The 25,721-nt window shown below is 34.8% G+C and overlaps 3 protein-coding genes across 12 annotated transcripts in view; 1 reads left to right on the forward strand and 2 right to left on the reverse strand.

Moving 5' to 3' along the window:
- Positions 1 to 25,721, reverse strand: part of LOC128176002 (disheveled-associated activator of morphogenesis 1-A-like) — a 137,166-nt gene that overhangs the window by 10,239 nt on the left and 101,206 nt on the right. Inside the window, exons 1-6 of one of the 9 annotated variants that reach the window (XM_052841961.1) lie at positions 8,882 to 8,975; positions 8,485 to 8,776; positions 1,036 to 1,226; positions 650 to 739; positions 445 to 501; positions 122 to 210 (exon numbers count right to left, since the gene is read on the reverse strand). In XM_052841961.1, coding sequence (XP_052697921.1) covers positions 122 to 210; positions 445 to 501; positions 650 to 739; positions 1,036 to 1,191 — 392 coding nt within the window. In that variant the 5' untranslated portion in view covers positions 1,192 to 1,226; positions 8,485 to 8,776; positions 8,882 to 8,975. The other 8 variants (XM_052841959.1, XM_052841964.1, XM_052841965.1 and 5 more) reach the window with 8 other exon arrangements.
- On the forward strand, positions 8,952 to 18,546 carry LOC128176006 (kinesin-like protein KIF6). 2 transcript variants are annotated; one of them, XM_052841973.1, is made up of 21 exons: positions 9,827 to 10,011; positions 10,101 to 10,210; positions 10,769 to 10,843; positions 11,607 to 11,649; positions 11,892 to 11,996; positions 12,423 to 12,532; positions 12,867 to 12,996; positions 13,140 to 13,258; positions 13,368 to 13,455; positions 13,568 to 13,711; positions 13,927 to 14,117; positions 14,517 to 14,622; positions 14,821 to 14,986; positions 15,299 to 15,505; positions 15,843 to 16,001; positions 16,321 to 16,369; positions 16,534 to 16,614; positions 16,705 to 16,840; positions 17,354 to 17,673; positions 17,870 to 17,958; positions 18,175 to 18,546. In XM_052841973.1, the coding sequence occupies exons 1-21, from the start codon at positions 9,952 to 9,954 to the stop codon at positions 18,192 to 18,194; spliced, it is 2,508 nt and encodes an 835-aa protein (XP_052697933.1). In that variant the 5' UTR covers positions 9,827 to 9,951; the 3' UTR covers positions 18,195 to 18,546. The 2 variants fall into 2 exon arrangements, 1 of the variants encoding a protein (XP_052697933.1); XR_008242742.1 differs by lacking the exons at positions 17,354 to 17,673; positions 17,870 to 17,958; positions 18,175 to 18,546 and adding an exon at positions 8,952 to 9,033 and having other exon boundaries at positions 16,321 to 16,375; positions 16,536 to 16,614; positions 16,705 to 16,774.
- Positions 24,196 to 24,989, reverse strand: LOC128176012 (MDS1 and EVI1 complex locus protein EVI1-A-like). The gene has a single exon (XM_052841983.1). It carries the CDS (start codon positions 24,955 to 24,957, stop codon positions 24,196 to 24,198), a length of 762 nt encoding a protein of 253 aa, XP_052697943.1. The 5' UTR covers positions 24,958 to 24,989.

Raw genomic sequence — 25,721 nt, forward strand, 5'->3', positions numbered from 1 at the left:
AAGCGTTATTCTACACAGTTGTGAGAGTTTTCAATCTTCTTGGTGGAACAAAAGATAAGTTTATCTAGTAACCTACAAAAACATATTTTTAAGAAATCAATTAAAATAATTATGAACTAACCTCATTGGCTGTGTTCTAAGAGCAGTCTTTAAGTTGTCCACCATCTTTGTCCTCAGTTCTTCCTCCTCATTATTGTAACTGACAAATACCTGAAAAGATACCAGGGTATTATAGTCCTTTAAATGATAAATGTACCATTTTCATCGAAAAGTCTCAGTTTCAAGAGTTATTCCCCTTAAAATTTGTTTAAAAAATAATGTTTGGTTCTGTAAGCATATAATTACATCATCAGTGTATTAGATTTATGATTTATTGATATGTATCTTATCATGAATATGTGATTACATACATGTCTAAAAAAAAAAATAAAAGTAAAATCTTACAGAAGATAGATTGTTCAGTTTCTCAATATAGTAGTCAGGCCAGTGCTCTCCCCTGTCCTACAAGTAAATAATCATGAAAATAATGACATTACTAGTATTCCAATTTATCATCCATCTGAAATTCAAATTGGAGAACAATGTTAGTTAATTGTGTTCTGTTTAAATTAAATGCATCTTCATTGAAGTTTCACTCTCAGGTCTGTACCTGGATTTTGCTGCAGTATATCTGCCATTTTTTCTCAGGTGGAAGACTAAACAGGGCATCCCTGTGTGGTTTGTCAACATCCAGTTCCTCCTGAAAATGTGCAAGAGGAAAAAACTACATGTATAGTATATTGTCATGAACACATTCTCTCTCTCTCTCTCTCTCTCTCTCTCTCTCTGTCTCTCTCTCTGGCTTTACTGCAAGTATAATGTGTAAAATTTTTACATGTAAAATCAATATTTGTCCAATTGCTTGCTGTGTTAGTTTTCTGCTGATCTTTTACAGGACTGTTTTAATGATGCATGTAAGAAATCAATAGTATCTTCAAGAGTTTGTTGGATTCTTTCTTTAACCAAGATTCAGTACTTTCATGGAAATTCAATTACCACAATTTCTGCAAACTTTTCATCAATCTCCTTTTCATCCGTGGGCATAGGAACCTCGACTTCCATGGCCTTGAGAGGCGTCTCCCCATCGATACCATAGGTTATTTCTGGCGGCCTCCCTCCAAAACACCAACATACACTCTTCGGTGCAGGCATTGTGGCTAGCACTGGCTAATACAGCATGGAACCAACTACAATCAATACAAAAGAAGGCCCCATTTAGCAGAGCTCGTAATGACAAAACATAAAAGTCGGCATATTGTACAATGTTTTGTCTGTGTTCTGACAGTTAGGCAAAGATGGCTAAAACAATAAAGATTGAGCCATTGATTTCACAGACAGATGTAGTGGACAGGCTCCAGACTTCTGTTTTCTATCTACTACATGGTGCATATGTACATCGGCATGTTGTGTGCATGCAGCAACTTACATTACATCCCTGCCCCCCACCACCCACAAAAAAATTCCAAATACAGGTACCACATAAAATAATCATATTATCAAATGATTATATATATAAAAAAAAAAGAATCAGAGTTTATTTTAAATTTTGAATTGTTACCTATAAAAGCATTCAAAGGTGATGGACTTATAAATGAAATATGCTTTACACGTGGTTTTATAAACAGCTTTTTAACTTTATAGAAAATTTCAATTTATTTTTCACCAGCTTTAACTGGGCAACAGAACAACACATTGCCTGCTCGCTTCGTTACTCAAGTTCCCTGTATCATTTATCACACTACACACTTGGACAGAAACATTTCAGTTCTTCTATACCCTTCATTCAGTCACTGAATATCAATGTATCAGCCCCACAAAAGTTGAACACACCCCTCTGTTCTCAGCTAGACAACAAGACAGGGTATATATTCTTGAAATTCCTTCGTTCACAATCACAACATTGTCCATTTGACACAGAACATTCCCCACTATGATCATGTATTTTTTTCTCTTCAGCCAAGAATCCACAATATGAGCAGTTTACTGTGTATACGATGTCCATAAATTTCACACTAGATTAACTTTAATCACAACTTTAAAAAAAAATAAACTTTCGCCTGTTATGCATGGACAGTTTCTCATAATAATAGGATTAGGACCGGGTGGAAACTCTTTTATAAAGGAGTGTCCGATTACATTCAGGCGTAAGATTTTTTTCCTGCCATGTATCATATTTTTATATACTAGCTGAAACAGATATTATACACCGATTTACATTTTTTACATGCCTTCAGAACTCACGCGGACTAAAATTAGGCCACAAAGTTATACAAGCATCATGCATTTATGATGCATTATCAAAATTACACAGGAAAAAAAAAGTTTTATAATTCCGTTAAATCTCCTATTCTCAAGTGATACTATTGATATAGTTAGATGTACCCAGATAATTGTTACTGAGAAATATCTTTATGCATAAAAGCAATATGCAATGTCCATTCCTAAAGGAAAAAGATTGAATGTATTTAAGATAAAACCTAACACAAGGTGCTCTCACTGATACCATTGTTAAATGTTGGAGTCAGCAATCCCTCAACTTACACTGCAGTTTGACCACAAACCCAACACTTCATCATTTAAGGAGATTAGGAAGTAACAATTACTGGCACAATTTAATAGGCATAAGGTATATAAAAAGTTATAATGAAAATTAAAAAACATAATTTTACATGTATTCAACAGAGTAGTATCAACTTAAATACTCTACCATCTTCAAAGACTCCATAATCATAAAGATAAACACCATATGTAAACTTGTTAGTATATTTATAACCAGCAAGAATAAACTTCCTGAATCTTGTGAATCAGCTGAGAGCATCTATTTAAGTTCTTAATAAAACAGTATGGGCTCTTGTAACACCAGTTACTTATCTTATTCATATCATCACTCGTTTCAACAGAGCGTGATAGCATCTACAAAGGTTATCAACCAAAACTCTGATAAAATTAGATTAATTGATAAATAAAACTTACTTATGTAGAGTCCACCTGCAGGAATCAAAATCTTAAGATCTTTTGTTTATCAGTGGTCAGAAATAAGAAAAAAAAAAAAAATATCCGCTCGTTATGAAAACCACCTGAGAACAATTGGTCATTATTTTATGATCCCGATTTTTTTATGAGTGCAGGAGTTTTCTATAAAGCTCGTCATACCATCCATCACATGTTAATCAAATCTATACACCATTCATACAGTTATGATGCCCCTCAAGTGATTGAGAGTAAGCCTGCAAGAAATTTACAACATCCAAATGCACTTTTATATTAGCTTCACGTGTTCGTTAGTTAATAAATCCTTCAGGCATAAAACAATAAGAAGAAACATATAATAACAATATTCGCCCATATGTACAAAAAATGAATTTTCTGGCCACTAATATGAAAAATTCAATTCAATCAGCAGTTTTTTCCAAAATGAGCAAGAATCTTGTGAAACGTACATCAAATTGACAATTTCCTGTGTATTTCTACGGTTGCCTGATCAGTTGAGTAATTTTTCACCCACCAGAGATACACCTATATCTACATGTTCAGAGGGCCACTGACTCGGGGAATCAGCTGTTTTTCTGCTTTGCTTGTCACTGTGCCCTTGGTCTCCATCTGATAAACCCCTTTACGTATATACATTGCTGTTAAAAAAAGATTTCCTCTAACTTGAATACCCCTTTATCTCACTTAGAAATATATATAAAAACACCGCAAACTCGGGATTGGAGATATAAAAAAAAAGTTAAGGGTCTGCAGTAAAGAACTGACACAAATTTACAGTAACATCCTGGGTTTAAAGAGGTTGATACTTAACTGCTGCTAAAATTAATTAGCCCACAGACATCTACAATACCATGGCTTTCAACAAAATTTAATTATTTTAAACTTGAGAAGGATCAAATTATTATTTCCTCCTTCCCCTCACAGGCAAAGCACTGTAGGGCTACTCTTTTCATGTGTGTCACGTCGTAATGTTCACTGGCAGAAAAAAACGTAAGATGATATTTTTTCAAGAGGCAAAGTACTTTGTATTCACAGTTATTTTTTCTCAACGTGATTAAAGTGACTGCCTGGATGCATCATCCACAAATTATTACATCAGTTACTTAATATGACAACAGCTGCATTCAGTAGATATGCCTCAGGTTGTACATAAGCCCTGCTATAAACATTAATTTCAAGAAATCTGAGATCTTAAAAAGTTAACGAATTACTTCTTCAGTGCAATAAATACCCCATTGACCTGTGTTGTGGTAAAGCTTTATTTCTTTAAACAAGAAAAATTACTTCTCCCACCAAAGAAGATTAAAATTAATGTAAACCCACACTGCATTTGTCACCCTTTTTTTTGTGGTATTAAAATGAAAGTTTGATTAAAAATAAACATTCGTATTAAAATAGATTACTTGGAATACATGTTCTTAAAAGAAAAAAATGAAAAATTGCATGTGCGTTTTACCTCAGTCCTGGCAACTGTAAATCTTAGGACTTTCTTCCTTGTAACTTTATAAAGCTTTCCTTAAGTGCATGATTATACATAGTATTTTAAATGTTTACTTTTATTAAAAATTTTCAAAGCCCTGTTGAACCATTTAGCTCAGTAGCATTTTTATGGTGACAGGATAAACTAGAGCTAGTTTATGGTAGGTAAAAAGGACAAAACTTAAGAGAAGATAAACACGAGAATAATCTTGTCTGGACAAACAATTACAAGACATCTGGCTGTCAATCAAACAGCCATCAATGGGTCGGCAAGTGTTACAACACACTGTCCACCACGAGCAACACCACCGCCCCCCAAAAAACATGGTGATTTATTACCTACTACACAGTAAAGCCGTGTCAAGTATGCACACAGCCCGGCCACTATATGGCATGAGTAATAGATCTATGTGTAATTTTATCTAGAATTCTAGCAGTAGTCTCGCATCATTTTGGCGTGAACTTGAAATTTATAATATTAAATAATAAATCTATACCAAAAATGTTTTTCAATTTAAGATCAATTTGGTGCAAAATATATATGAAATTGATAAAAGTCTGTTATTTATAGAGGAGAAAGTCAGATTACTCGCAAATACAGAACGATAACATGAAATTGTGACTACATGAATCATGATTTATAATTTATATACTGTAATAAACTCAAGCAATACATACTTACATTTCAGTACATGACCATCAATGTTAATTTCCCAAAGATTTCTAGCAACTTTTCAGAACACCAAAAAAGACACATGAAAAATCCAACTCTATAAAAAACCACACTAAGTGATAAGGACCCTCCACGCAATATCCTCCCAACCTAGTTCTCTTTACAGCTGATTCAGAGCCGTCAGTTGAGCGCACCTGTAATAGAGGTCAGAGGCCTCTGAATACCTGGTGTAAATATCACACCTGTGATGACCCTTCTCCTAATTGGGCGGCCCCATAAATCAATCATCCAATACACAAATTCTGATGTTCATCCTTAGGTGGAAATATACGACAGGTAACCTCATAATCTGGTGTAAGCTTCACTAATGGCTATAATCAACCCCTACAGATTTTTGTTCTCATTCCTAAGGTACTGTCATTGAGTTGCCTTCATGGTTAACCTACTTTATTATTTTCATACAGCTCTATCCCATCCCTAACAAAATGTTATGAATGGCATGTCTAGATATATAAAAAATAATTGTAAACATCTTCTTAGAAATTTAGACATATGAGTTGTGGTTTTTTTGGGGGGACCTCCTAGTGCCTGTTCTAAAATTACAAAATTTAAAGTAATTTTACATCAAATATACAAAGCAAAATAGACCATATGCATTCAATAGAAAATGAATTTTATTTTTTAAAAAACCCAAAAAACTGGAGAACAATAATATTTTAACAATCGATAAAAAATTTAGAAAAAAGAACCAGCATCTCTATGAACCTCTAAACAAAACACTAACAAAGCACTCGACAATAACAAGTCACCGAGTCCAGCTCAAGTATGTCAGAAATTAATCACCCAGTAATTAGATCCATCAAAACGGTAAAAACCGATCCATTCCATAATTATGATTTACATTATGTTTGTGAAATTGGGAGTACAGGCCTAGGAAACCCAATACCCTTCACAGCTGAAAAAGAATTTTCGATTTGTGAACACACGCAAAGCTCAGTCAATTGGTCACTGTGCTGGATCCCTGCTCCCGATAAAAAACAAACAAATACAAAAAACAATCCGCACCAGGTAGATGACAGGTGTCAAGCTAAAGGTAGCAAGGAATTAATTACAAAACAGACCACTTCTTCCTCGGACAAACACTGGCTCAGCGAGGGCGAAGCAGCAGGAAATTAAACAATATTAAACAAGTTATTTATCTACCCAGACACATCCTGGGGTATATACACACATAAACTACCTGGCCTAATTCCTCCGAGTCTCCTTTTGAAGTTAATGGGCTTTGATGAGGCAATTGTGTTGCTTTGAACCAGATAGCGATGCATGTGTTTACTTTTTCAGATGGAGTTTTTTTAAAACAAGATCCTAAGCTAAGTGTTTTGGGGGTTGAATATACATGTATTTAAATGTCAAAATGTTTGCATAACCTATCCCTTGGGACATGCCATCTGTATATTTATGTATCTCTTAAATGAAAAATAAAATTTGAACGGAAGAAAAATACCCGCTGGGACTTCACATTCCTATCAATAAAGCAAAGAAAACAAATTGTTAACTTTAGCTACTACATTTGATTTCAATTCTATACATATAATATCTCTTATTCAACAAGAGAAAAATTTATAAACCTGTCTTGAGTTGGCATTCAATGAAATCTTGTATTGTATTCAAAGGGAAGTCTTTGTTGTAATATTTGAATGCACAGATTTTTTTTTAACATCCTTAATAATGAAAGATATCACCTTAGAGTTTTGAAAAGTCAGAACATTTATCTTGAAGGTATTCAAGCATGGTTTAAATTACTACTTCTGACAAATATATTTACATATATGCCAAGTTTTTTTTTTCAAATGCAATCATCATGCACATTTTATACATGCATGCATTTTCTCCTTATCATTTCACTAGTAATTGCTTTAATTCCTATATTTCATGCAAACTACACAGTCCATCATATAAAAAAAAGTATGCAATCAATATCTTGGATTTTCTGACTGAGGATTAAGGGAGAAGTCCTAAAAGACCTGTCAGAAGAGCAGATCGTGGCCTGACCATGGTCAGATAGCACTTTGATTACCTGGTAGCTGCTGACCGAGTCAGATGGAAATCCCTTCAAAGTAGCTGCCTCAAACACCTGATGGTGCAGAGAGTATTGAGAGAGAGAGAGAGATTCAAGTAACACATGGTTTTTTTTTTTTACATCAGCATGAACCAATATATATACACATCAATGGATATTTAAACAATCCTAGAATGAGAGCCAGTGTTGAGTCCTCCCTGATTGTTAATCAGATCTAGCTGTAACAAGAAAATGGTCTGATGGTTCATTAAAAAGCAAGACCTGTTTCCAATTCCCAACCCTTAGATGACAGATGGTTTATTAAGTCCTGCTCAGTATGTTTCAAATTGAATTCAGTTGCATTAGAGCCAGACACCTTACAACTGGTACAGCACAAAATGGTCTGATATGCAAGTGGATCTAGATTTATGCTCAAGCACTCCCAATTGTATATACATGTACTTAATTCTCCCCCTCTGTTTCACATATACACAATGACATCCCCATTGTGGAAAAGCATCAATTACGATTTAACATGGTAGTTGCAGATGGGGAATTTGTTATGTAATTGGTATTATTTAATTAATAACAAGTCATATACCGTGATGTACGTAGAATACTGGCAGCATCGAAAATGACAAATTCTGCATCTGCATGCAGGAGCAGAGGAGGTTCAAAGTTGTAAAGCACTCTAATATACCATATTTTTTAGTTTACTCTCTTGATAACACTCTGTGGGAAGAAATAATATGTTATATACCACCAGCATGCCTGTGCAGTACATTATTTTCCTGCAATGAATTATTAATGACTGATGAACCTTGCATTGACTCCATTGATCACCCTACTGTCTCCATAAAAAAAACCAACATCTGTGATGTTAATGTCTAGTCTGTTATTTCTAGGGGCACTTGGGTTCTTATTTATAATTCCATCTCCAAAGATGTCAATAAATATTGATTTTTCTTCCTTTCTAAAATGTGCTGCCTGGGATAAATCCCACAGATTTTGTTTAATACAAAGAATGCAGAGTCAGTGAAATTCAATATTCCATTAGCTACATAGCCTCTCATGCATTTATTAAAGGGATATAATTTTTTTCTTCCCATTTTTAAAAGCCTTTAATGTCAATTTGAAAATCAATCTACTCAAAAGAAAAAATAATATCTGGAAAATAAATTAAACACGTCAAGTATCAATTGAAAATAGACCATATATAAATGTATAAGATTAAAGAACAAACCTGAAAGCTGGATCAAGCAATATACTGAATTATCATCATCCAGTAGTCCACGGCAGATTATAAGATGGCCAATAATTACAGAGATTATGTCCAGATTAACAATCAGAAGATAGCTCCACAGGTACCCACAGCTAACAAGATCGGAGACCCTGGGCCATGTTGACCTATTACTCCAGATACAGTACCAGTCGGTATCTCCAATGTATCTGTGTATTTCCTCAATAACCCGGCCCAGTGTAATGGGCCTGAAAGGAACTTTGTGCTTGACCACACTCAGCTTTCACACGCCATGCTGCCTCGGGACAAACATATGATTAAGAGATAAATCAATAAATTTCAACATAAATTATGTTCAAATTAGATGGAAGACTCCGATACCTTGACACATAACACATACAGAGAGTTGGGATTACTAACAGCAGGAATCCATTGATTTCTGTTGACTTCCATTATTCCATGTTGACACAATGGAAGTTCATAACCCAAGATTCTTGTAATATTGAAGAATTGGAAATTTGGCATGTACATTGAAGAGACATATATTACAAGGTATATTTTATTGAATTTAAATCCCAATGCATTAATTTGATATGACCTGTAGCTAATCCCAAATTGTCAAATAAAGATTCAAGACTAGAATAAAAATCATTATTCATTTATTGAAAGAAATACAACCAGTTCTGCTTTTATCCTCTTTAACTTGCAGCATCATTTGAATAAAAAATTAATTCATGTTAGTCCCCTGGCCCGTGCTATTGAATTTTCTCTGAATGAAAAAAATCTGCTGATGAATATAAGCACCTGCACATGTTGCGAATTAATAAAGAATACTTACTCATTTTACCTTTGTGTGACAATTCTGAGCCATTTTTGGTTGTGCTTTGTGATAAATTACTCCGGTTACATTTAAAAAACAATAACATGTGGGTTGCTTCTGCATGAGTTTCCCACCATTTGTCAATATCACAAAATCCACCCAACATAAGAGCAGACAATTTGTTTATTTCCGGTAGAGAAATGTAACACGACAAAACGGGAAAGTATAAAGTTTGATTTTCAAATTTTAAATTGAAAACCGATATGAGTATCAGAGTAATTTAAATTTTGATTGTTACTTTAATAACTTTTATATATAATTTTTAAAGAGATATTGAGAAATACTTAAACTATGACTGCTTTTGCGTAACGTTAATCATTTAAGCTTAGAAAATAAATAATGAATGACCATTCCATTCTACGATTAAAAATTAAGTTTAAAATATTTCACAATATAATGAGAATATTCTGAGTTACTGTAAAACATCGAAAATCCGGAATGCTACGGATAAGTTTTGTATTTTAGTTTTTGTAGATTCCACTTTTGTTTATAAATGGCGACGAAACTTGCTTGTCACATCGCTCAGAGAATTTTCAACCTTTTTCAATCAACACAGAATGATATGTAGACTCTGAAACTTAAACTTAACCATGGTAAAGCAAACCATTAAAATCTACGCTCGTGTGAAGCCGACGAAATCCAGAGTAGGGGTAAGAGATGTGATTACTGGTTTTATTCATTAGCCTATTCACTGATTCAATGAGATAAAAAAAAATATGATTTTAATCTTTTGTTTCAGCTTTATGATATTGACGATGATGATGAATCGATTCCTCGTTTGACATTAAGTGTGCCAAGGGATTTGAAAGATGGGTTCATAAACAATAAAAAGGAAAACTACAAATTCAGGTATGACCCCCCCCCCCCCCCCCCAAAAAAAAACACACACACAAAAGTGTCCTGTAATTCTTCATAACAGCTATTTTATGCATTTAGTGCCAGTAAATGTAATGTTCCGGGATTCAAATGTATGACTGTTATCATAAAATCATAAATATTGAGAAAGTAATAAGAGCTGTAAATAAAGTCTAACCCTGTTTTTTTATCATTGAATATTTACTCCTATAGAAGGTGTTTTGACCTTCTTGTTCAGGCAATACTATCATGTTATTACTAAGTACTAAAAAGGAAAATGTGTGATGTGTGTTTCGAAGAGGATTGGTATGTAGTTGTTCAATGAACTGTACATTGTCTGTAACCCACAGGGGAGTCACTCAGTTCTCTCAATTGACAGACTCCAAACCATGGTTTGCACAGATGTGGAATATATAGAATGTGGATATTTATGCCAATATAACCAATATTAGAGCATCTGAGAATAAAGGGTTATTAGGTATATTTAGAACATTATGATTTTGACCATGATTATTAAAGTTTGTAATTTCATGCTTTTATTTCAATTTGTAGATTTGAAAAAGTCTTCGATCAGCAAGCCAAACAAGATGATGTTTTTGAACACGTAGCTAAACCTGTGGCTAATAAGTACGTATAAATTCCCTAGCTTTGAAAATTTAGTCAGATCATTCACCCAAAATATTATTTTGTAGCGCATAAAACTTTCTGTTTCTGTCATCATTTGAATGTAATACAATTGAAATGATGACAAAAAGGTGATGTATTTATGGTAACTGGTATACCGTATATCCAGTAATTTTCGCGATGATCTATTTTTGCTTTTTTCACGATCTCTTCTAAATTGCAAATAATTGAATACACAGAAATTATATCCAGACCTGTTTTATTTTCTATAAGAAACTGTTTAAATCACAAAAAATAACTGATGCAAATTAAAAATGTATCAGATTTTCCCTATTTTCTCAAATTTTGTGACACGCGAATAAAAACCCCGGATATAAGGTATTTCTTTACCATACTGTTTTAACATATATGTACATCCAGCCAGTTCTTGTACGTTAAAGCATCAAAAAAGGAAAATTGGTGGTAATCCTATTTAAGACTGGGAATAATACTACAAGATTATATAAATAAATTTTTCTCTTAGTCCATAAATAAAATCATACTCTTAGTCATCATGCAGTTCAATTTCAGGTCCTGACATGAAAAAATTAAATTTTCTAATATCACTCATGTTCATGCATCTCTGGTTATTGTATAAAAGAAAGTTTAAAAGAACTCTTATTATAGATGCTTATTGAAATAAGTTGCACATGTATCAAAAACTGTTTTGAAAGATTTGACCTCAAATTATAAGATTCATTCAATTTAATGTTATTATGTTTTTCAGCATATTAGATGGCTACAATGGAACAATTTTTGCCTATGGACAGGTTTGAAACTAATGTTACTTCTGATGTCATGTAGATCTATTCTTATAAATGAAAGTTACCTAATAGACAGTTAATATCATCTAGTGCATTATTTTATATCTAAGAAAAAAATAATTTATCATTTCAATGCTACTGCAACAAACATCAGTAATTTCCATTGCTGTATGGAATTGTTTGATGTTAATACATAACCCTAAATGCTCCCTGCAAGAGAATAACAAAAGTATAACATTGTTCTATAGACTGGGAGTGGTAAGACTTTCACCATCACTGGTGGGGCGGAGCGATACAGTGACCGAGGAATCATCCCCAGAACCCTGTCCTATCTCTACGAACAGTTTGAACAGGTTCGTAATGCTGACAGTTTATGGGTCCTATCTCTATGAACAGTTTGAACAGGTTCGTAATGCTGTCAGTTTATGGGTCCTATCTCTATGAACAGTTTGAACAGGTTCGTAATGCTGTCAGTTTATTGATACATGTCTGTACATTATGTTTCTTTTAAAGTTCTTTTTAAAAACTGAAACACCTCTTTTATTTCAAAGAAGATGTATATTTGAATAATTCAAATCTTACTGAATTGTATATATTTTGCTTGCAAGATATCGCACAAGCTTTGATTGGTACCTTAAATTCATAGAATGGAAATGCATGTCAAGTTATCAATACCTTGTCATCTTCTTTTCTGTAATTTTTTTTTATTGTTAGGTACACATGCAAAGCGAATATTTTAAGCACATTATTTATGCTCTGTTATTTTGTATTGATTATAGGACTCTGAGAGAACATACACGTTGCATGTCTCATACCTAGAAATTTATAATGAAAGTGGTTATGATCTGCTGGACCCCAAACACGAGGCAGCCAAATTAGAGGATCTGCCGTACGTTATTTTCATGCACACCTTTTAATTTGCTTAGGTTTAAATAACATGTATTCATGATGCTTTTATTTTATTGCAATTTCTTTAAAGCCAGCATCAGTATGATTTTTATTTTGAGAGAGAGAGAGAGAGAGAGAGAGAGAGAGAGAGAGAGAGAGAGAGAGAGACTCTGAAATACATGCATTTATAATGCAAGACTCAGTTGGCATATAATGTAATGGAATAAGTCATCTTTTTTACATGTATGAATTTTTGATATAAAAATACATGTATTTCTTTTTGTCATAACACTCTAATTTTGCATTCTGAAAACAAAATGTTTCTCACAATGTAGGAAAGTGGCATTAATGGAGGACTCAGACCAGAACATTCACTTGAAAAATCTGTCCGTCCATGCTGCAGCCAATGAGGAGGAAGCTCTCAATCTTCTGTTTCTGGGTGACACAAACAGGATGATTGCTGAGGTTAGTACAACAAGCATAGAGTATGCATTGCACACACTTTATCTCAAAGATTTCTAACAGTGATTGAGAATTAACTTTATTTGGATTTTGACTGAAGAACAGAGGAAAACTCATTTGTTCTTTTTCTATTTTTATTTTTACAGACTCCCATGAACCAAGCCTCAACCAGATCCCACTGCATATTTACAATCCACGTTACCTCACGAGAAAGTGGATCAGCCACAATACGGAGATCCAAACTCCACTTGGTGGATTTAGCAGGGTATTCAAACTAGTTATCATCCACTCTAAAGCCTAGTCATGGGTTCATTTTCAGGTTTTTAAGCTATTCATTGTGGGTATATATTTATTTCATTTCATTTTATTTGCAGATCTGAGAGAGTTCACAAAACTGGGGTGAATGGTGTCTTACTGACAGAAGCCAAGTACATCAACCTTTCTTTGCATTTCTTAGAACAGGTACATTCTACGTTCTTGTTGAATTTTCATTTACTATAATATCGAAATTACATGTATTATACTATTCCCCTCTCCAGCACTGACACAAAGTTACTCTAACTTCCATTGTCAGGTAATTACGTCACTAGCGGAGAAGAATCGACAGCACATACCTTACAGAAACTCCATGATGACCTCCGTGTTACGAGACAGTCTGGGAGGAAACTGCATGACCACCATGATAGCTACGTGTTCCATCGAAAAACGCAACATTGATGTAAGTTCATATGCAGAAAGAAAACATAGTTCTCAATACAAGTATCTCAATAACTCTCCAATGGAGAGTTAGAGTGTGATAAGATATTTTGACATTTCACAAGCAATTAATTTCAGTACACATTACAAATATTTTTTTCGGTAATCTTTACAGTTAATGTATTCAAACTCAAATGAAGTTAAGATATTTGATGGTTCATTTTTCTAATATTTTAGGAATCTATATCCACTTGTCGTTTTGCACAAAGAGTTGCAATGATTAAGAATGATGTTATGGTTAATGAGGAGCTTGATCCTAAGTTAATGATACAAAAACTGAAGAGAGAAGTCCAGAGTCTGAAGGAAGAGCTGGCCCTGGCCACAGGAGAACAGAGGACAGATGCCCTCACAGACGAGGAACTAGACAGGTAATGCACGTGTACCTTTTATGGAGCACTTTATTGAACAGGTAATAAACAACAAAACTGTTATTGATACTCATCAGAAAACAAATGTCAGAAAGATGTTTTTGTGCAAGCTAGATAGTTACATATAATGCTTAAACTTTTTCATAGTTTTTCAGATATGCATATTCAAAATTTAAAACATGTACCAATGATTTGAAAAACAAACTTGACAAATATGATCACAATGAATGCAGTACATAACCTATTCATTCATTTAATCAATATTTCATGTTCTCCAATGTGACCATTTTGGTGACTTGTGTTGTGATTTTGTCAGATCTAAAAAGAATAGTTGACAACTGTATTTTGAACAAATTGTTTTGTAAGTACCGGTATGTGAACTTTTGGTATACATTGCAGATGTCGAGAGGCAGTGTCGGCCTATTTAACAGACACTGATCCAGATGCTATTTTATCCATTGGTGCTGATATGAGGAAAATACAAGCCTGCTTTTCAATATTGAAAGTTAGTATCAGCTCTACAATCTTGTAAAATGTATTTTAATGTTTAAAAATGTTTATACACTGGGAGTAAAAATTAATACATTTTGTTTTGATATCCATTGTAACATGGCACATGTAAAGTGTACCTGCATGTGAGAGACAACATCAAATTTCATAACACATTGGTCAGTATCTTAGTTTTTTCACAATGTCTTTTTAGAAATTTGTCCTTGACCAGCCAAAGGTAAAGGAAGTAGAGAGGACCCCCAGGAGTGCACGGTCAGAGAATTTTGGCCCCCCTCCAGAGCCTCCCGACACAGGACCTTATAGCAACACAGAAAACAACCGACTAAAGGAACTGGTGCAGCAGCGAGACAATGAGATCAGTATCCTCTCATATCAATGGCTGATTTAGGCCATTATGATGTATTGATGTTTGGTAATTTTACTCGGTCACAAAAGTATGTTGGAACACATCTATCACCATGAGAATATTATTTGCAATTCAATATGAGATTTTATTACTTTTTCAAAAGCCTGGAAAGAAAATCTGGAATGATAAATTTTATGTAACAGCAAAAGTTCTCAATCATGTCTGGGGGGAGTGAAAGAGGCAGTCTCACAGCAAGCTTACATTTCATGGACTGAGATCAATATGTCACATCTATTTTATTGCATTAGCCTTAACACTAAAACAGACATTCTAGTGAACATGTTGAAAAAGGAGAAGAAGCGAGCTCAGGATGCGATATCTGAGTTGGAAAGTTTCGGCCAGCTTCCTCGACAGTCTTCCTCAACGAGCGAGTCGAGCATGGCCAACAGTCGATCCAACAGCAGGAACCAACTGAGTCCAGACAAGTCACAGAAGCTGTCAACGAGTGAAGAAAAAGCCAAACAAACAATCTGTAAGAACTCAGTTGCTGTTTTTAGTTTATTAGATTGTATTAGGGAAATGGAAAAATTTTGTTGATTCTGAAATCAAATCTAGGTTGAATGTCTTAAATACTGGCACATGTATTTAAAGTCAGGTAAATTCATTGATCAAATACTTCAACCCTCTCTTAGAAACTAACTTCTGGTACTTGTACCTAAATTAAACTCTAATAATTCTCACATGTTCATTTCTGCTGCATGTGAAAAAGAAGGAAGAATGGCATTAAAAAAAAAACACCAGGAAATATATGTCAAAGTTAGGTATACTGCCAAGCTTTTGGATTGATTTAATGTGACTGAATCTTTCAGTGGGTGACATGTCGGTGGGCAGACAGGAGGCCTTCGAGATTTTCAGGAGGGACTACTACAACAACCCCACCATAGAGGAAAACAAACACAACCTGAAGCAGCGATATGCAGAGGCCAAATCCCTGGGGGAGGGAGTCAACAAGTCCAGGCAGAGAATCAGTAAGAACCTACGGCACACAGTGCAAGCATTATCACATTACAAATGTCGCTTCCAGAACAAGATCTCCCCAGAAGATTTTGTTCTGACCCCCGTATTACCAGTACATGTGGGTGGCCTGATTTTTATGCATCAGTATGTGTATTCAAAACTCAGTGTGCTATACATGTACACTGATCAATTGAAGTTATAGGTACAGTATGTAAGAAAATAAAGATACAAATGATTATATGAGGTGTTATAAGTACATGTACTCTATAACACCTTGTAAATATTTAATAATTGTGTTGGATTTACATCTTTATTCCTGATTTATTACAGACCATGTGAAGGGCCAAATTGAGCAACACAGAATGCAGTTGCATAGCCATGCAAGGTCAATAAATTTAAATAAATCAAGAATTAATACACTTCTTTGACATGAAAGCTGAAAAGAGGTTCAGTATTTTTAGATGTGTTTTATAGAAAATGTTTGCTTTTGCCCATTTAAGTAATCCCCCTTGGTGATAATATGTTGTTATTTTTGTTTCATTCAGGTCTCGATGATGGTAACAATCAAGAAATAGATGAAGTTGAACAAGAACTCAGGGATGAAATGGAGGAGGAGAAATTAAGGTACTTCTACTCAACAGATATCCTCTTTTGTTCTTGAATTATTAGTAGTGGTAAGAAGTTTTAAATTCATTTTATTGTTTTCCTGTTTAGATATAAAGAAAGCTTTGGAAGGTTACGAACTCTCAAAACAGAAAAAGAGCATTTACAACACCTGCTGGAGAAATCCAAAGTCAAGCTGATGAAAAATTTTGAAATTTGGTTTGCAGAACAGGCTACTCTGAATCAGGTACATCGCTGTATATATGTACCAGTATTATTGACTTTTTTTTTATGAAAAATGATAAACAGTCATACGTCTCAGCATTAACAAACAAGATGTAGTCCTGTATACAGGGTTACTTTCGCCCTGTGTTATTTTTGCTCCTCTACACCTGTTTTGGTTTTGCTCTGTCTTAGATTCGTCCAGACACAATCGTATTAAAAAAGATAGCCCTGTCCTGATACAATTCACACAGTATTCGATTCGCCTGATGACAGCAAGGGCGTAAGGGGCAAAAATAATATGGGGCAAATATTTCCCTTTATAAAGTACTTTGAGAGTTACTGTACATGTATACTATAGATTGAAGATAGCACTATATTCCTTTTGAAATTCACAATTTTGACATCATCCAATGAAGCAACCCATTCCAAAGCAAATTGATTGTAGTAGAGATTGATGCTAGTAAACATGGTATTTGATTAATAGAAAATAGTAACCTGACTGATATACAATACAGATGTATAAATTTTATTCAAGGGTCCTCCATCATCACATGGAAGATCTGCCTGGAGAACACCCACTCCCAAAAACAGAAGAGAAGGAACCTATGTGATGACAAACTCCATTAATCCAGAGAGGACATACATAGCAAACTCAGCGAATCCGGAGAGGGGACAGCTAACCTCATCCTCTTCAGAGAAAGATCTTGGTCATCAGCGGCCATCATCTGGGCGCAGGCAGAAGGTGGCCAGTAGTATAGCCAGCGGGTTCAATAACATGAGACCCCTCCCCCCAACCCACAATGGTCACAGTAGTGGGGGTGAAGACAGTGCTGCAATGAATGGATACAGAACAAAGTAGGTGGTCTTTTTTTTTACAGAGTGGTGTCTGGCTTTTTCAGCCATTCATACTATTGTTTTCTGAATATAAGATAAAACTAAATAATGTGTTAAAGCATTATGTCATGTGTCCGTTGCACCTTCGATTTATTTTGAGGAATCGCTGTAATTTTTCCAATACCTGTTCTATTTAATATTTCTTTTAATATTCTAGAAAAAATAACATTCCAATGACTGGGGACCCAAAAGCAGATGCTGATATTATGGCCTTTATCAAAGCAAGGCAAAATATCCTTAGAAAAGGTAAAGACATTTCTTTCAGTGGACAATGTGAAATATACTAGTACGGTATGTCTACAAAAGAGTACGGTATATTTGTCAAAGTTTACAAAATCTTTTTATTTGAAAACACCAAAGGCTTGTGTAAACACCAGCTAGTTCCTTTCATTTTAGATATGTTTTTCCTGATATTACTGCTATCTTTCCCTGTATAATGAACTATTTAATATGTTTTTTCAGCCCAGCTAGATCAGAGATGACCAAACTATTCACAAAATGGACACTGGGTTTACACAGTGTAGAGCTTTCTACTAGTGCCAGACAAACGTAACTGCTACACAAACCGTCCAATATGTAGTTGTCTCCAGTACATGTACTACCAAGTGCTTTCATACAGTTCAGTGGTGGAGTTACTTCCCTTGGACTGCTCATGGTGTACTACTAAGTAATGATCACACTGCTGCACACTTCTAGTGCATTGTGCATTTACTGTACTAATATGGTGATGTGAATTGAGATTCCAAAGTTGTTCTTCATCTAGAGCGATGATGGTTGTGTTCTGTTCCATGTATTTATTAAGAAATCTGATCTTTGAATAAATATTTATGTGTATACAGATGTCTATTGGGTTGATTATGAAACAAAGTAGCCAAATTCATTTTTATGCCCCCCTTCAAAGAAGGGTAGGGCATATTGCTTTGCTGCTGTCTGTCGGTCCCTCCACCAACAGTTTCCGTTCATTTTCTTCACATAGGATGCTCATATTCAAATGAAATTTGGTATACAGGTTAACCATAACAATATCTAGGTCAAGTTTAATTTTGGGTACATTTCAGCATTTTTTGACAGAGTTATGTGCCTTGGACTTTAAAAAATTTCAATCATTTGTAGTTTGTTCATTTTATTCGCAGATGTTTCAAAAGGAGGGGGGGGGATGTGTTTTACAAACATCCCTTGTTAAAATGTATTTGCTTACTTTCTATGTTTTATGTCAGTTGTACATGTACATGTGTCAGTGTACTATATAAAACAGCCAAGTCTTCAGGAAAAAAAATCCAAAACACAATACTGTATTCGTAACAAATTTTTTTTATTATTTTTTTTTTTACCATTTCGTCTGCAACAAAAAAACATAACAATTTATCATTTAAGTGAAGACCAGTGGAAGAATAACATGATGACAACTGGTTATCTAAGCTAACACACATAACAGTAAACAAGACCAACGCAATATACACTAGAGAGTCATGCACATCAAGACAACCTACAATACACAGCATGATTCACACACATACAATGTAACAGTTAATGGTTGAATTTGCTGAAAAACATAAAATAAGTCTGGTTGACTGGTTGCAAAAAAAAGCATGCAGAGAAGACTGGTTCAATAAAGTATATGTACATATGTATATGCCATTTATATTTGTTCACAAAATAGAAAAGGTACATTTAAAAGAAATTTTATAAATCATTTACAAGTAACTGTTAAAAAAATTTGATTGACATGATAAAAATAATTTATGGAAATTGCACCTATAATTTTCAATAACTATAAAAATTTGCAAAAAGTAATGGAAAATGACATTAGGTGAGCTTCACATGTTTATCACGCAAGTCAGCAGTAATGATGAGTGTAAAAGCTTTTACGAATACACAGAAACTCTACCAAAAAAATTATCCTAATTCATTCCTATGTTTGGAGTGAACACAATAAATCATACCAAAAGATAAAAATACAAATCTAAAACAATAAAATAAAAGCAGTCCTAATTTTACATGAAATAAATATAGAATATCACACTTTTGTTTTGATCTCGGCCCTGGTATCAGCCCGAGCGGTTGGTATCGGCCCAAGCCCGAAGGGCGCGGGCCGATACCATCCGAGGGCTGATACCAGGGACGAGATCAAAACAAAAGTGTGATGTTGTTTATATCATATATCTAAAATCAAAGACTTTAATTCAAATTTAAATTCCAAATAAGGAATATTATTTATCATGAAGAAGCTATAGATTTTTTCGGATTTACAAAACTTGTTTGTTTTTATTTCTTTTTATATGTGTTAAACTGTAAGAGTTGTCGGACTTTGTCGACAAACCCATCGTCATTAGGGAGTCTGTCGACTGAAATGAAGCATTATCTTCTAGAATTCAAAATTATTATGCCTTCTGTCAGTTTGTCACTATATATACAATACTCATCTATTTTCGCATAGTATCAAAGGATTTATATAGCGTAAGCATACTATGCCGAAATAGAGCACGGCGAATATTTTTAACGAAAATCTGTCAAGCGCCGACAGCGGGATTCGAACTCACGACGCTAAAATACTCACGACGCTAAAATCATTGAATCTAGCATGAAGCCCAACGCGTTACCGCTACGCTAAATTATCCGTTATTATGACAACCGGTATTTAGGTATATAAAACGTAGATATGTACGACTGACATCAAGCAATTAAAATTATTCATTTTTCCAAAAAAAACTTCATTATTGACGGTAATTTTAAAGTTAAAGTTTCCTATAAACTTTTGAACAAATTGATTGAACATTTTTCAAAGAAATTCTACATGAGAATCACAAAAACGCTTTTTTAAATGACGCTTGATAAAGAATGTTCAAGAAAAAAAATTCACTGAGATTTCGTCTGCTAAACATTTCGAGTTTTCTCGGTAAGGCCAAACGTCTCTCTATTTCTTGAAAAGATCATAAATCTTTGTTGACTTTTTATTGTACAACAACTTGTTGATTAAATAAACAATCAAATCAATTGATTACACGTAATTTGAAAAACAACAACAAACGCTTGCTTTTCCGGTGATTATTTTAAGGGACTTCTCAACACTCGAACGTCAGAGCTACTTATAGCAAAGCACGTCAGTATATTTAACAGTCGGCATAATAATAACAATAGTGTTGTGTTGTGCATGTACTATGCCTAAATAGTAGTCAGGGTTTGATACATAGTGCACTCGCCTCCGGCTCGTGCACCATGTATCAAACCCTGACTACTATTTAGGCATAGTACATGCACAACACAACACTATTATATAATTATTGCGAGAGAAACTTCCCTCCTATGCAGCATCGTTATGAGTCAAATGTAGCGCCGTCGAGCGGTTACGGCATAATAAATTAATATAACTGTGATAAATCCTTCCTTTGTCAATTGAGTATAATTCCTGAGTGAAAAATCCAAGTTGTGTTTTACAATTTATTTACATTATCTCCAAATTTAATATCGTCACAAAATAAATCCAAGAAGAAGCACTGACTATATCTACGACAACAATAACAACTCTAACTACCTAACTGCTCTAACTATATTAACTGCAAAGTTCTGTGACCCTCGCACCCTTATATACACTTAGGGCCCGCGCCCTTCGGGCTTGGGCCGATACCAACCGCTCGGGCTGATACCAGGGACGAGATCAAAACAAAAGTGTGATGTTGTTTATATCTTATATCTAAAATCAAAGACTTTAATTCAAATTTAAATTCCAAATAAGGAATATTATTTATCATGAAGAAGCTATAGATTTTTTCGGATTTACAAAACTTGTTTGTTTTTATTTCTTTTTATATGTGTTAAACTGTAAGAGTTGTCGGACTTTGTCGACAAACCATCGTCATTTGAAATAAAGTAGAAGGGAGTCTGTCGACTGAAATGAAGCATTATCTTCTAGAATTCAAAATTATTGCGAGAGAAACTTCCCTCCTATGCAGCTTCGTTATGAGTCAAATGTAGCGCCGTCGAGCGGTTACGGCATAATAAATTAATATAACTGTGATAAATCCTTCCTTTGTCAATTGAGTATAATTCCTGAGTGAAAAATCCAAGTTGTGTTTTACAATTTATTTACATTATCTCCAAATTTAATATCGTCACAAAATAAATCCAAGAAGAAGCACTGACTATATCTACGACATCAATAACAACTCTAACTACCTAACTGCTCTAACTATATTAACTGCAAAGTTCTGTGACCCTCGCACCCTTATATACACTTAGGGTTGCTCATTAAGAGCAGCCGCCTTAATGAGGTCACATTATATAATAACGGTACATCGGTTGCTCTTCGGGAGCAACGGGTAGATAACTAGACATTTGAAATAAAATGATGATATATTAAAATAATTAAACTGAATATAATTTATGGCGTTACAACTTCCCCCTCTTAACTTTTGGTTCCATACAAAAGGTATTTAATCATGAAGTATAAATAAAAGAAATATCTAACGTCAGTGCTCTTCTTAAATAACATATAAACAAATAAATAAGACATGTCACACAAATAAAATATATAAGTTCAACAATTTTCAAATAACTAGAGCAAAGCTCGTTGCAAAGCAACGAGTGGGTCTTCCGTTAATGTCGAGAGAAAAGCTAGAAGTACCCGTAAGAAGCAGAGTTCTTAAGCCAATATCAAGAGTAACTAAAACAGAAAAAATCGAATAATTCTTGGTACGACTTAACAAAATCCGAATGAATATAAGTACGACTTAACAAAAACCTTTCCGATTTCAAGAATGTCTTAACAAAATAAACCCGAATGTGTTCATGTACGACTTGACACGATTATTTTTGGTAAGAATTAATTTTACATTTAACTTCACGCTTTTTTTAATCAAGAACGCGGAATCAAAATTTCCGGAAAAATCAAATTTTAAACCCCAATTTCTCTGTAGTTCATGGTCCGATTTAAAAACGAATTTCAGCGTTAGATCAAGCTTTAAAAAATCTTTGTTTTAGCTAAATGAAAAATATCAAATTATCGCTTAGAAAAAAGTTATCATAAAAAGACTTACTAGCCCTTTACGCCTCTAATTTGAGGGACCAGTCTTTTTTTCTTTATATCAAATAAAAGGTCTCATAAATGTAAACATATTTTGTTCCCATGTATTCAGGAATTGTTAAACGTGTTCGAGATATCTGAACAGCTGTGTTTTAGGGGCCGACCCTTTAACTCCTTATCGGGGCCACCAACAAAAAATGTTTAGCTGCCATATTGTTAAGAACATTATTCTTAACATTTTTTGTTCTACATTGCTTTTCAAAATATTTCTCCTTTTTCGGATATTAATGGTCAAAGTTTTGACCTTCTGGCCCCTTGAAACCCCTAATTACGTAATATATGACCTAGGCATGGTACTGTAAAGATAAACAGCTGTACAGTGAACATTTTTGCTTCTATAATTAATAACAAATTTTTGTTCAGTAAAGAGTTATTGTAAGAAGACTTAAGAGCCCTCTTGGCCCCTAATTTGAGGGGCAGCCCCTTTTTCTTGATATCAAAGTAAAGGTCTTGCAAATATAAAAAGATTTTGTTCACCAAGTGTTCACAAAGTGTTAACCGTTCTCGAGATATCTGTACAAATGTGTTTTAGGGGCCGACCCTTAAACACCTTAATGGGGCCATCAACAAAAAATTGAAGGTGGCATCTTGTACAGAACATTATTTTGAGCAACTTTTGTTCAACATTGCTTTTCAAAATAATTCTCCTTTTCCCCATATAAATGATCAAGTTTTGAACTTTTGGCCCCTTGAAACCCCTAATTACATAATATATGACTTAGCTATGGTACTGTTTAGATAAACAGTTGTACAATAAACATTTTTGCTTCTATGATCGATAACAAATTATTGTTCAGTAAAAGGTTATTGTAAGAAGACTTTAGAGCCCTCTTGGCCCCTAGTTTGAGGGGCCAGCCTCTTTCTTGATATCAAAGTAAAGGTCTTGCAAAAATAAACATCTTTTGCATTACATTATTTAACAAAATATGTATACATCAAAAGATACTTCAGAAAATATTCAAAAAATTCGTGGAAAAATTTGGTGCTTGTTTTCAGGTTCGGGCGAGCTTCGAAGCCTTGCACAATTTTTATAAGTGAAGGCAATAGGGTACATCTACAAACATTTATCTACAATCCCTGAAAATTTCAAGCTACTATCTTTATTAGTTTCGAAGGAGATGCGTGGACAAAATGACCCTTAAAAATTTACAAAATCGTCAATTTCTGAAACCGGAAGTGACGTCATAAGTTCAAATCTTAATAACCTCGAGTATGTACGATACCAAACAAGATCTGAAAGTTTCATGGAAATCGGTTGAACAGTTTTTGAGATATAAGCCACAAAAAAAGTCAGAGGAAGAATAATAATAATGAAAAAAAATCCGAAGAAAAACAAAAGGGTCTTCCGTTGGAAACGGAAGACCCTAATTATTTACAACAGTTCATCGTTACAATGTCAATATTTACACGGAAAAGTCTCCCTTCATCTCCCGGACGTTCCCTTTACGCAAGCACTCGGCAACGTCTTCCGCAATGTCACTAACCACGCTTCGGAAGTCCCCATCTTCGGGATTTACGTCCTCGGAATAGATGACTTGTGAGGTTCGGCTCACTTCCGTTCGTCCATCTGGGTGCGTTGTTGTAACTTTATTGATGAGAAAACAAACTGACGATTTCGTCACAGTAACGTCTCTGTCAGTGTCCATTTCACTGTTACTAGCTGAAGAGTCGAGTACGCAGTCTTTAGTTTCTGGTGTGTGCTCATCAACAGCGTCGTCTTCTGCATTTTCTAGAAGTTCGTTCACAAAGCTGTCCGACGGAATCTCGAGGGAGCTTACCGACACATCGTCTAGGAAGTTCCATTCATTACTATGGGTATGATCAGACGTTATAGGAGATTCCTCTGTCTTCGTGGCGAACGTAGTCTCATCCTCATCCGATGATATGTTCTCGTACTGTTCACTAAGCACATACACAGGTTTACGCGCCTCTTCGTAGCTCTGGCGGTTGACCGTAAACTTCTTGTCTTCCATGGCACACTTCAGTTCTTTTCCCTCTAGTTTGTGAATAACTCTGTAATGTCTCTTCAAATTGAAGCTTCTCACAAATGTTCTTTGGCAAAAACTACACTTCAAACAGTCTATTTTATCCTTATGCTGCTCCTTAATATGCAAGTTCAAATTACTAATTCTGGAGAAAGTCCGGCCACAAATTTCACATCTCATAGTCTCTAATTTTCTCTATATCGCGATGGTTTTCGTATAATCCGTTCGTGTCTCGTCTGAACAGTCTTCTGGGTCGGGGTATTCTGGGGTGTCTCGTCTTTGGGTCCTCCCTCTGATTCGGAATCTGATTGGCTGGCGGCTGTTGACGGGGCCCCGGGTGGAAAGTTAAGCGGCATCTTCAAACGGGTTTGTCTCCGTCCACTGGCTGTTGCACGGCGATGCGTGACGGGTACCCTCTGCAGCTGGGCGCTTGTATATTCGGTATCGCTTCTCGCCGGGTATTGTTTATTCCCTCTATACTGTTTGATATTGTCGGAATGCACGACCACGGGCTTTGAATTTTGGGAGTGTCTTATTTGAAACAATACATCACTTAGTCTCTTTACAATAAGCCAGGGTCCTGTCCATTTTCGTGCTAACTTTGTTTTACATCCAACAGTAACTTTGGGCTGGCTCCGCCGAACTAGATCACCAATTTCATAATCAATAGAACGCACGTTTCGATCGTAAACACGTTTTTGTCTCAAAGCACTTTGTTTAGTTTCACTTCTCACAATTTCATACATTTCACACAAACATTTTTCTAAATGACGCACATATTCCGCTTCATTTTTGTACACAGTTATATCATCACTATCTAAATTTTCTGTTATAAGATTCACAGGTAAAGTCATTTCTTCACCAAATACCATTTTATACGGCGTCATTCCTGTGGACTCGTGTATTGTGCTGTTGTACGCAAACACAATTCCGTCAATGAATTT

The sequence above is a fragment of the Crassostrea angulata genome, chromosome 3 (genome assembly GCF_025612915.1).
Source record: "Crassostrea angulata isolate pt1a10 chromosome 3, ASM2561291v2, whole genome shotgun sequence".
Taxonomy (NCBI): Eukaryota; Metazoa; Mollusca; class Bivalvia; order Ostreida; family Ostreidae; genus Magallana; species Magallana angulata.

What these genes read in the sequence shown, in the direction of transcription:
- LOC128176006 (XM_052841973.1), top strand. Translation starts at nt 9,952, where the DNA reads ATGGTAAAGCAAACCATTAAAATCTACGCTCGTGTGAAGCCGACGAAA. An exon ending in CTTTGCATTTCTTAGAACAG is followed by an intron (nt 13,456 to 13,567) that starts GTACATTCTACG and finishes TTCCATTGTCAG; the next exon opens with GTAATTACGTCACTAGCGGA. An exon ending in ATGAATGGATACAGAACAAA is followed by an intron (nt 17,674 to 17,869) that starts GTAGGTGGTCTT and finishes TTAATATTCTAG; the next exon opens with AAAAAATAACATTCCAATGA.
- LOC128176012 (XM_052841983.1), bottom strand. Translation starts at nt 24,957, where the DNA reads ATGAGATGTGAAATTTGTGGCCGGACTTTCTCCAGAATTAGTAATTTG.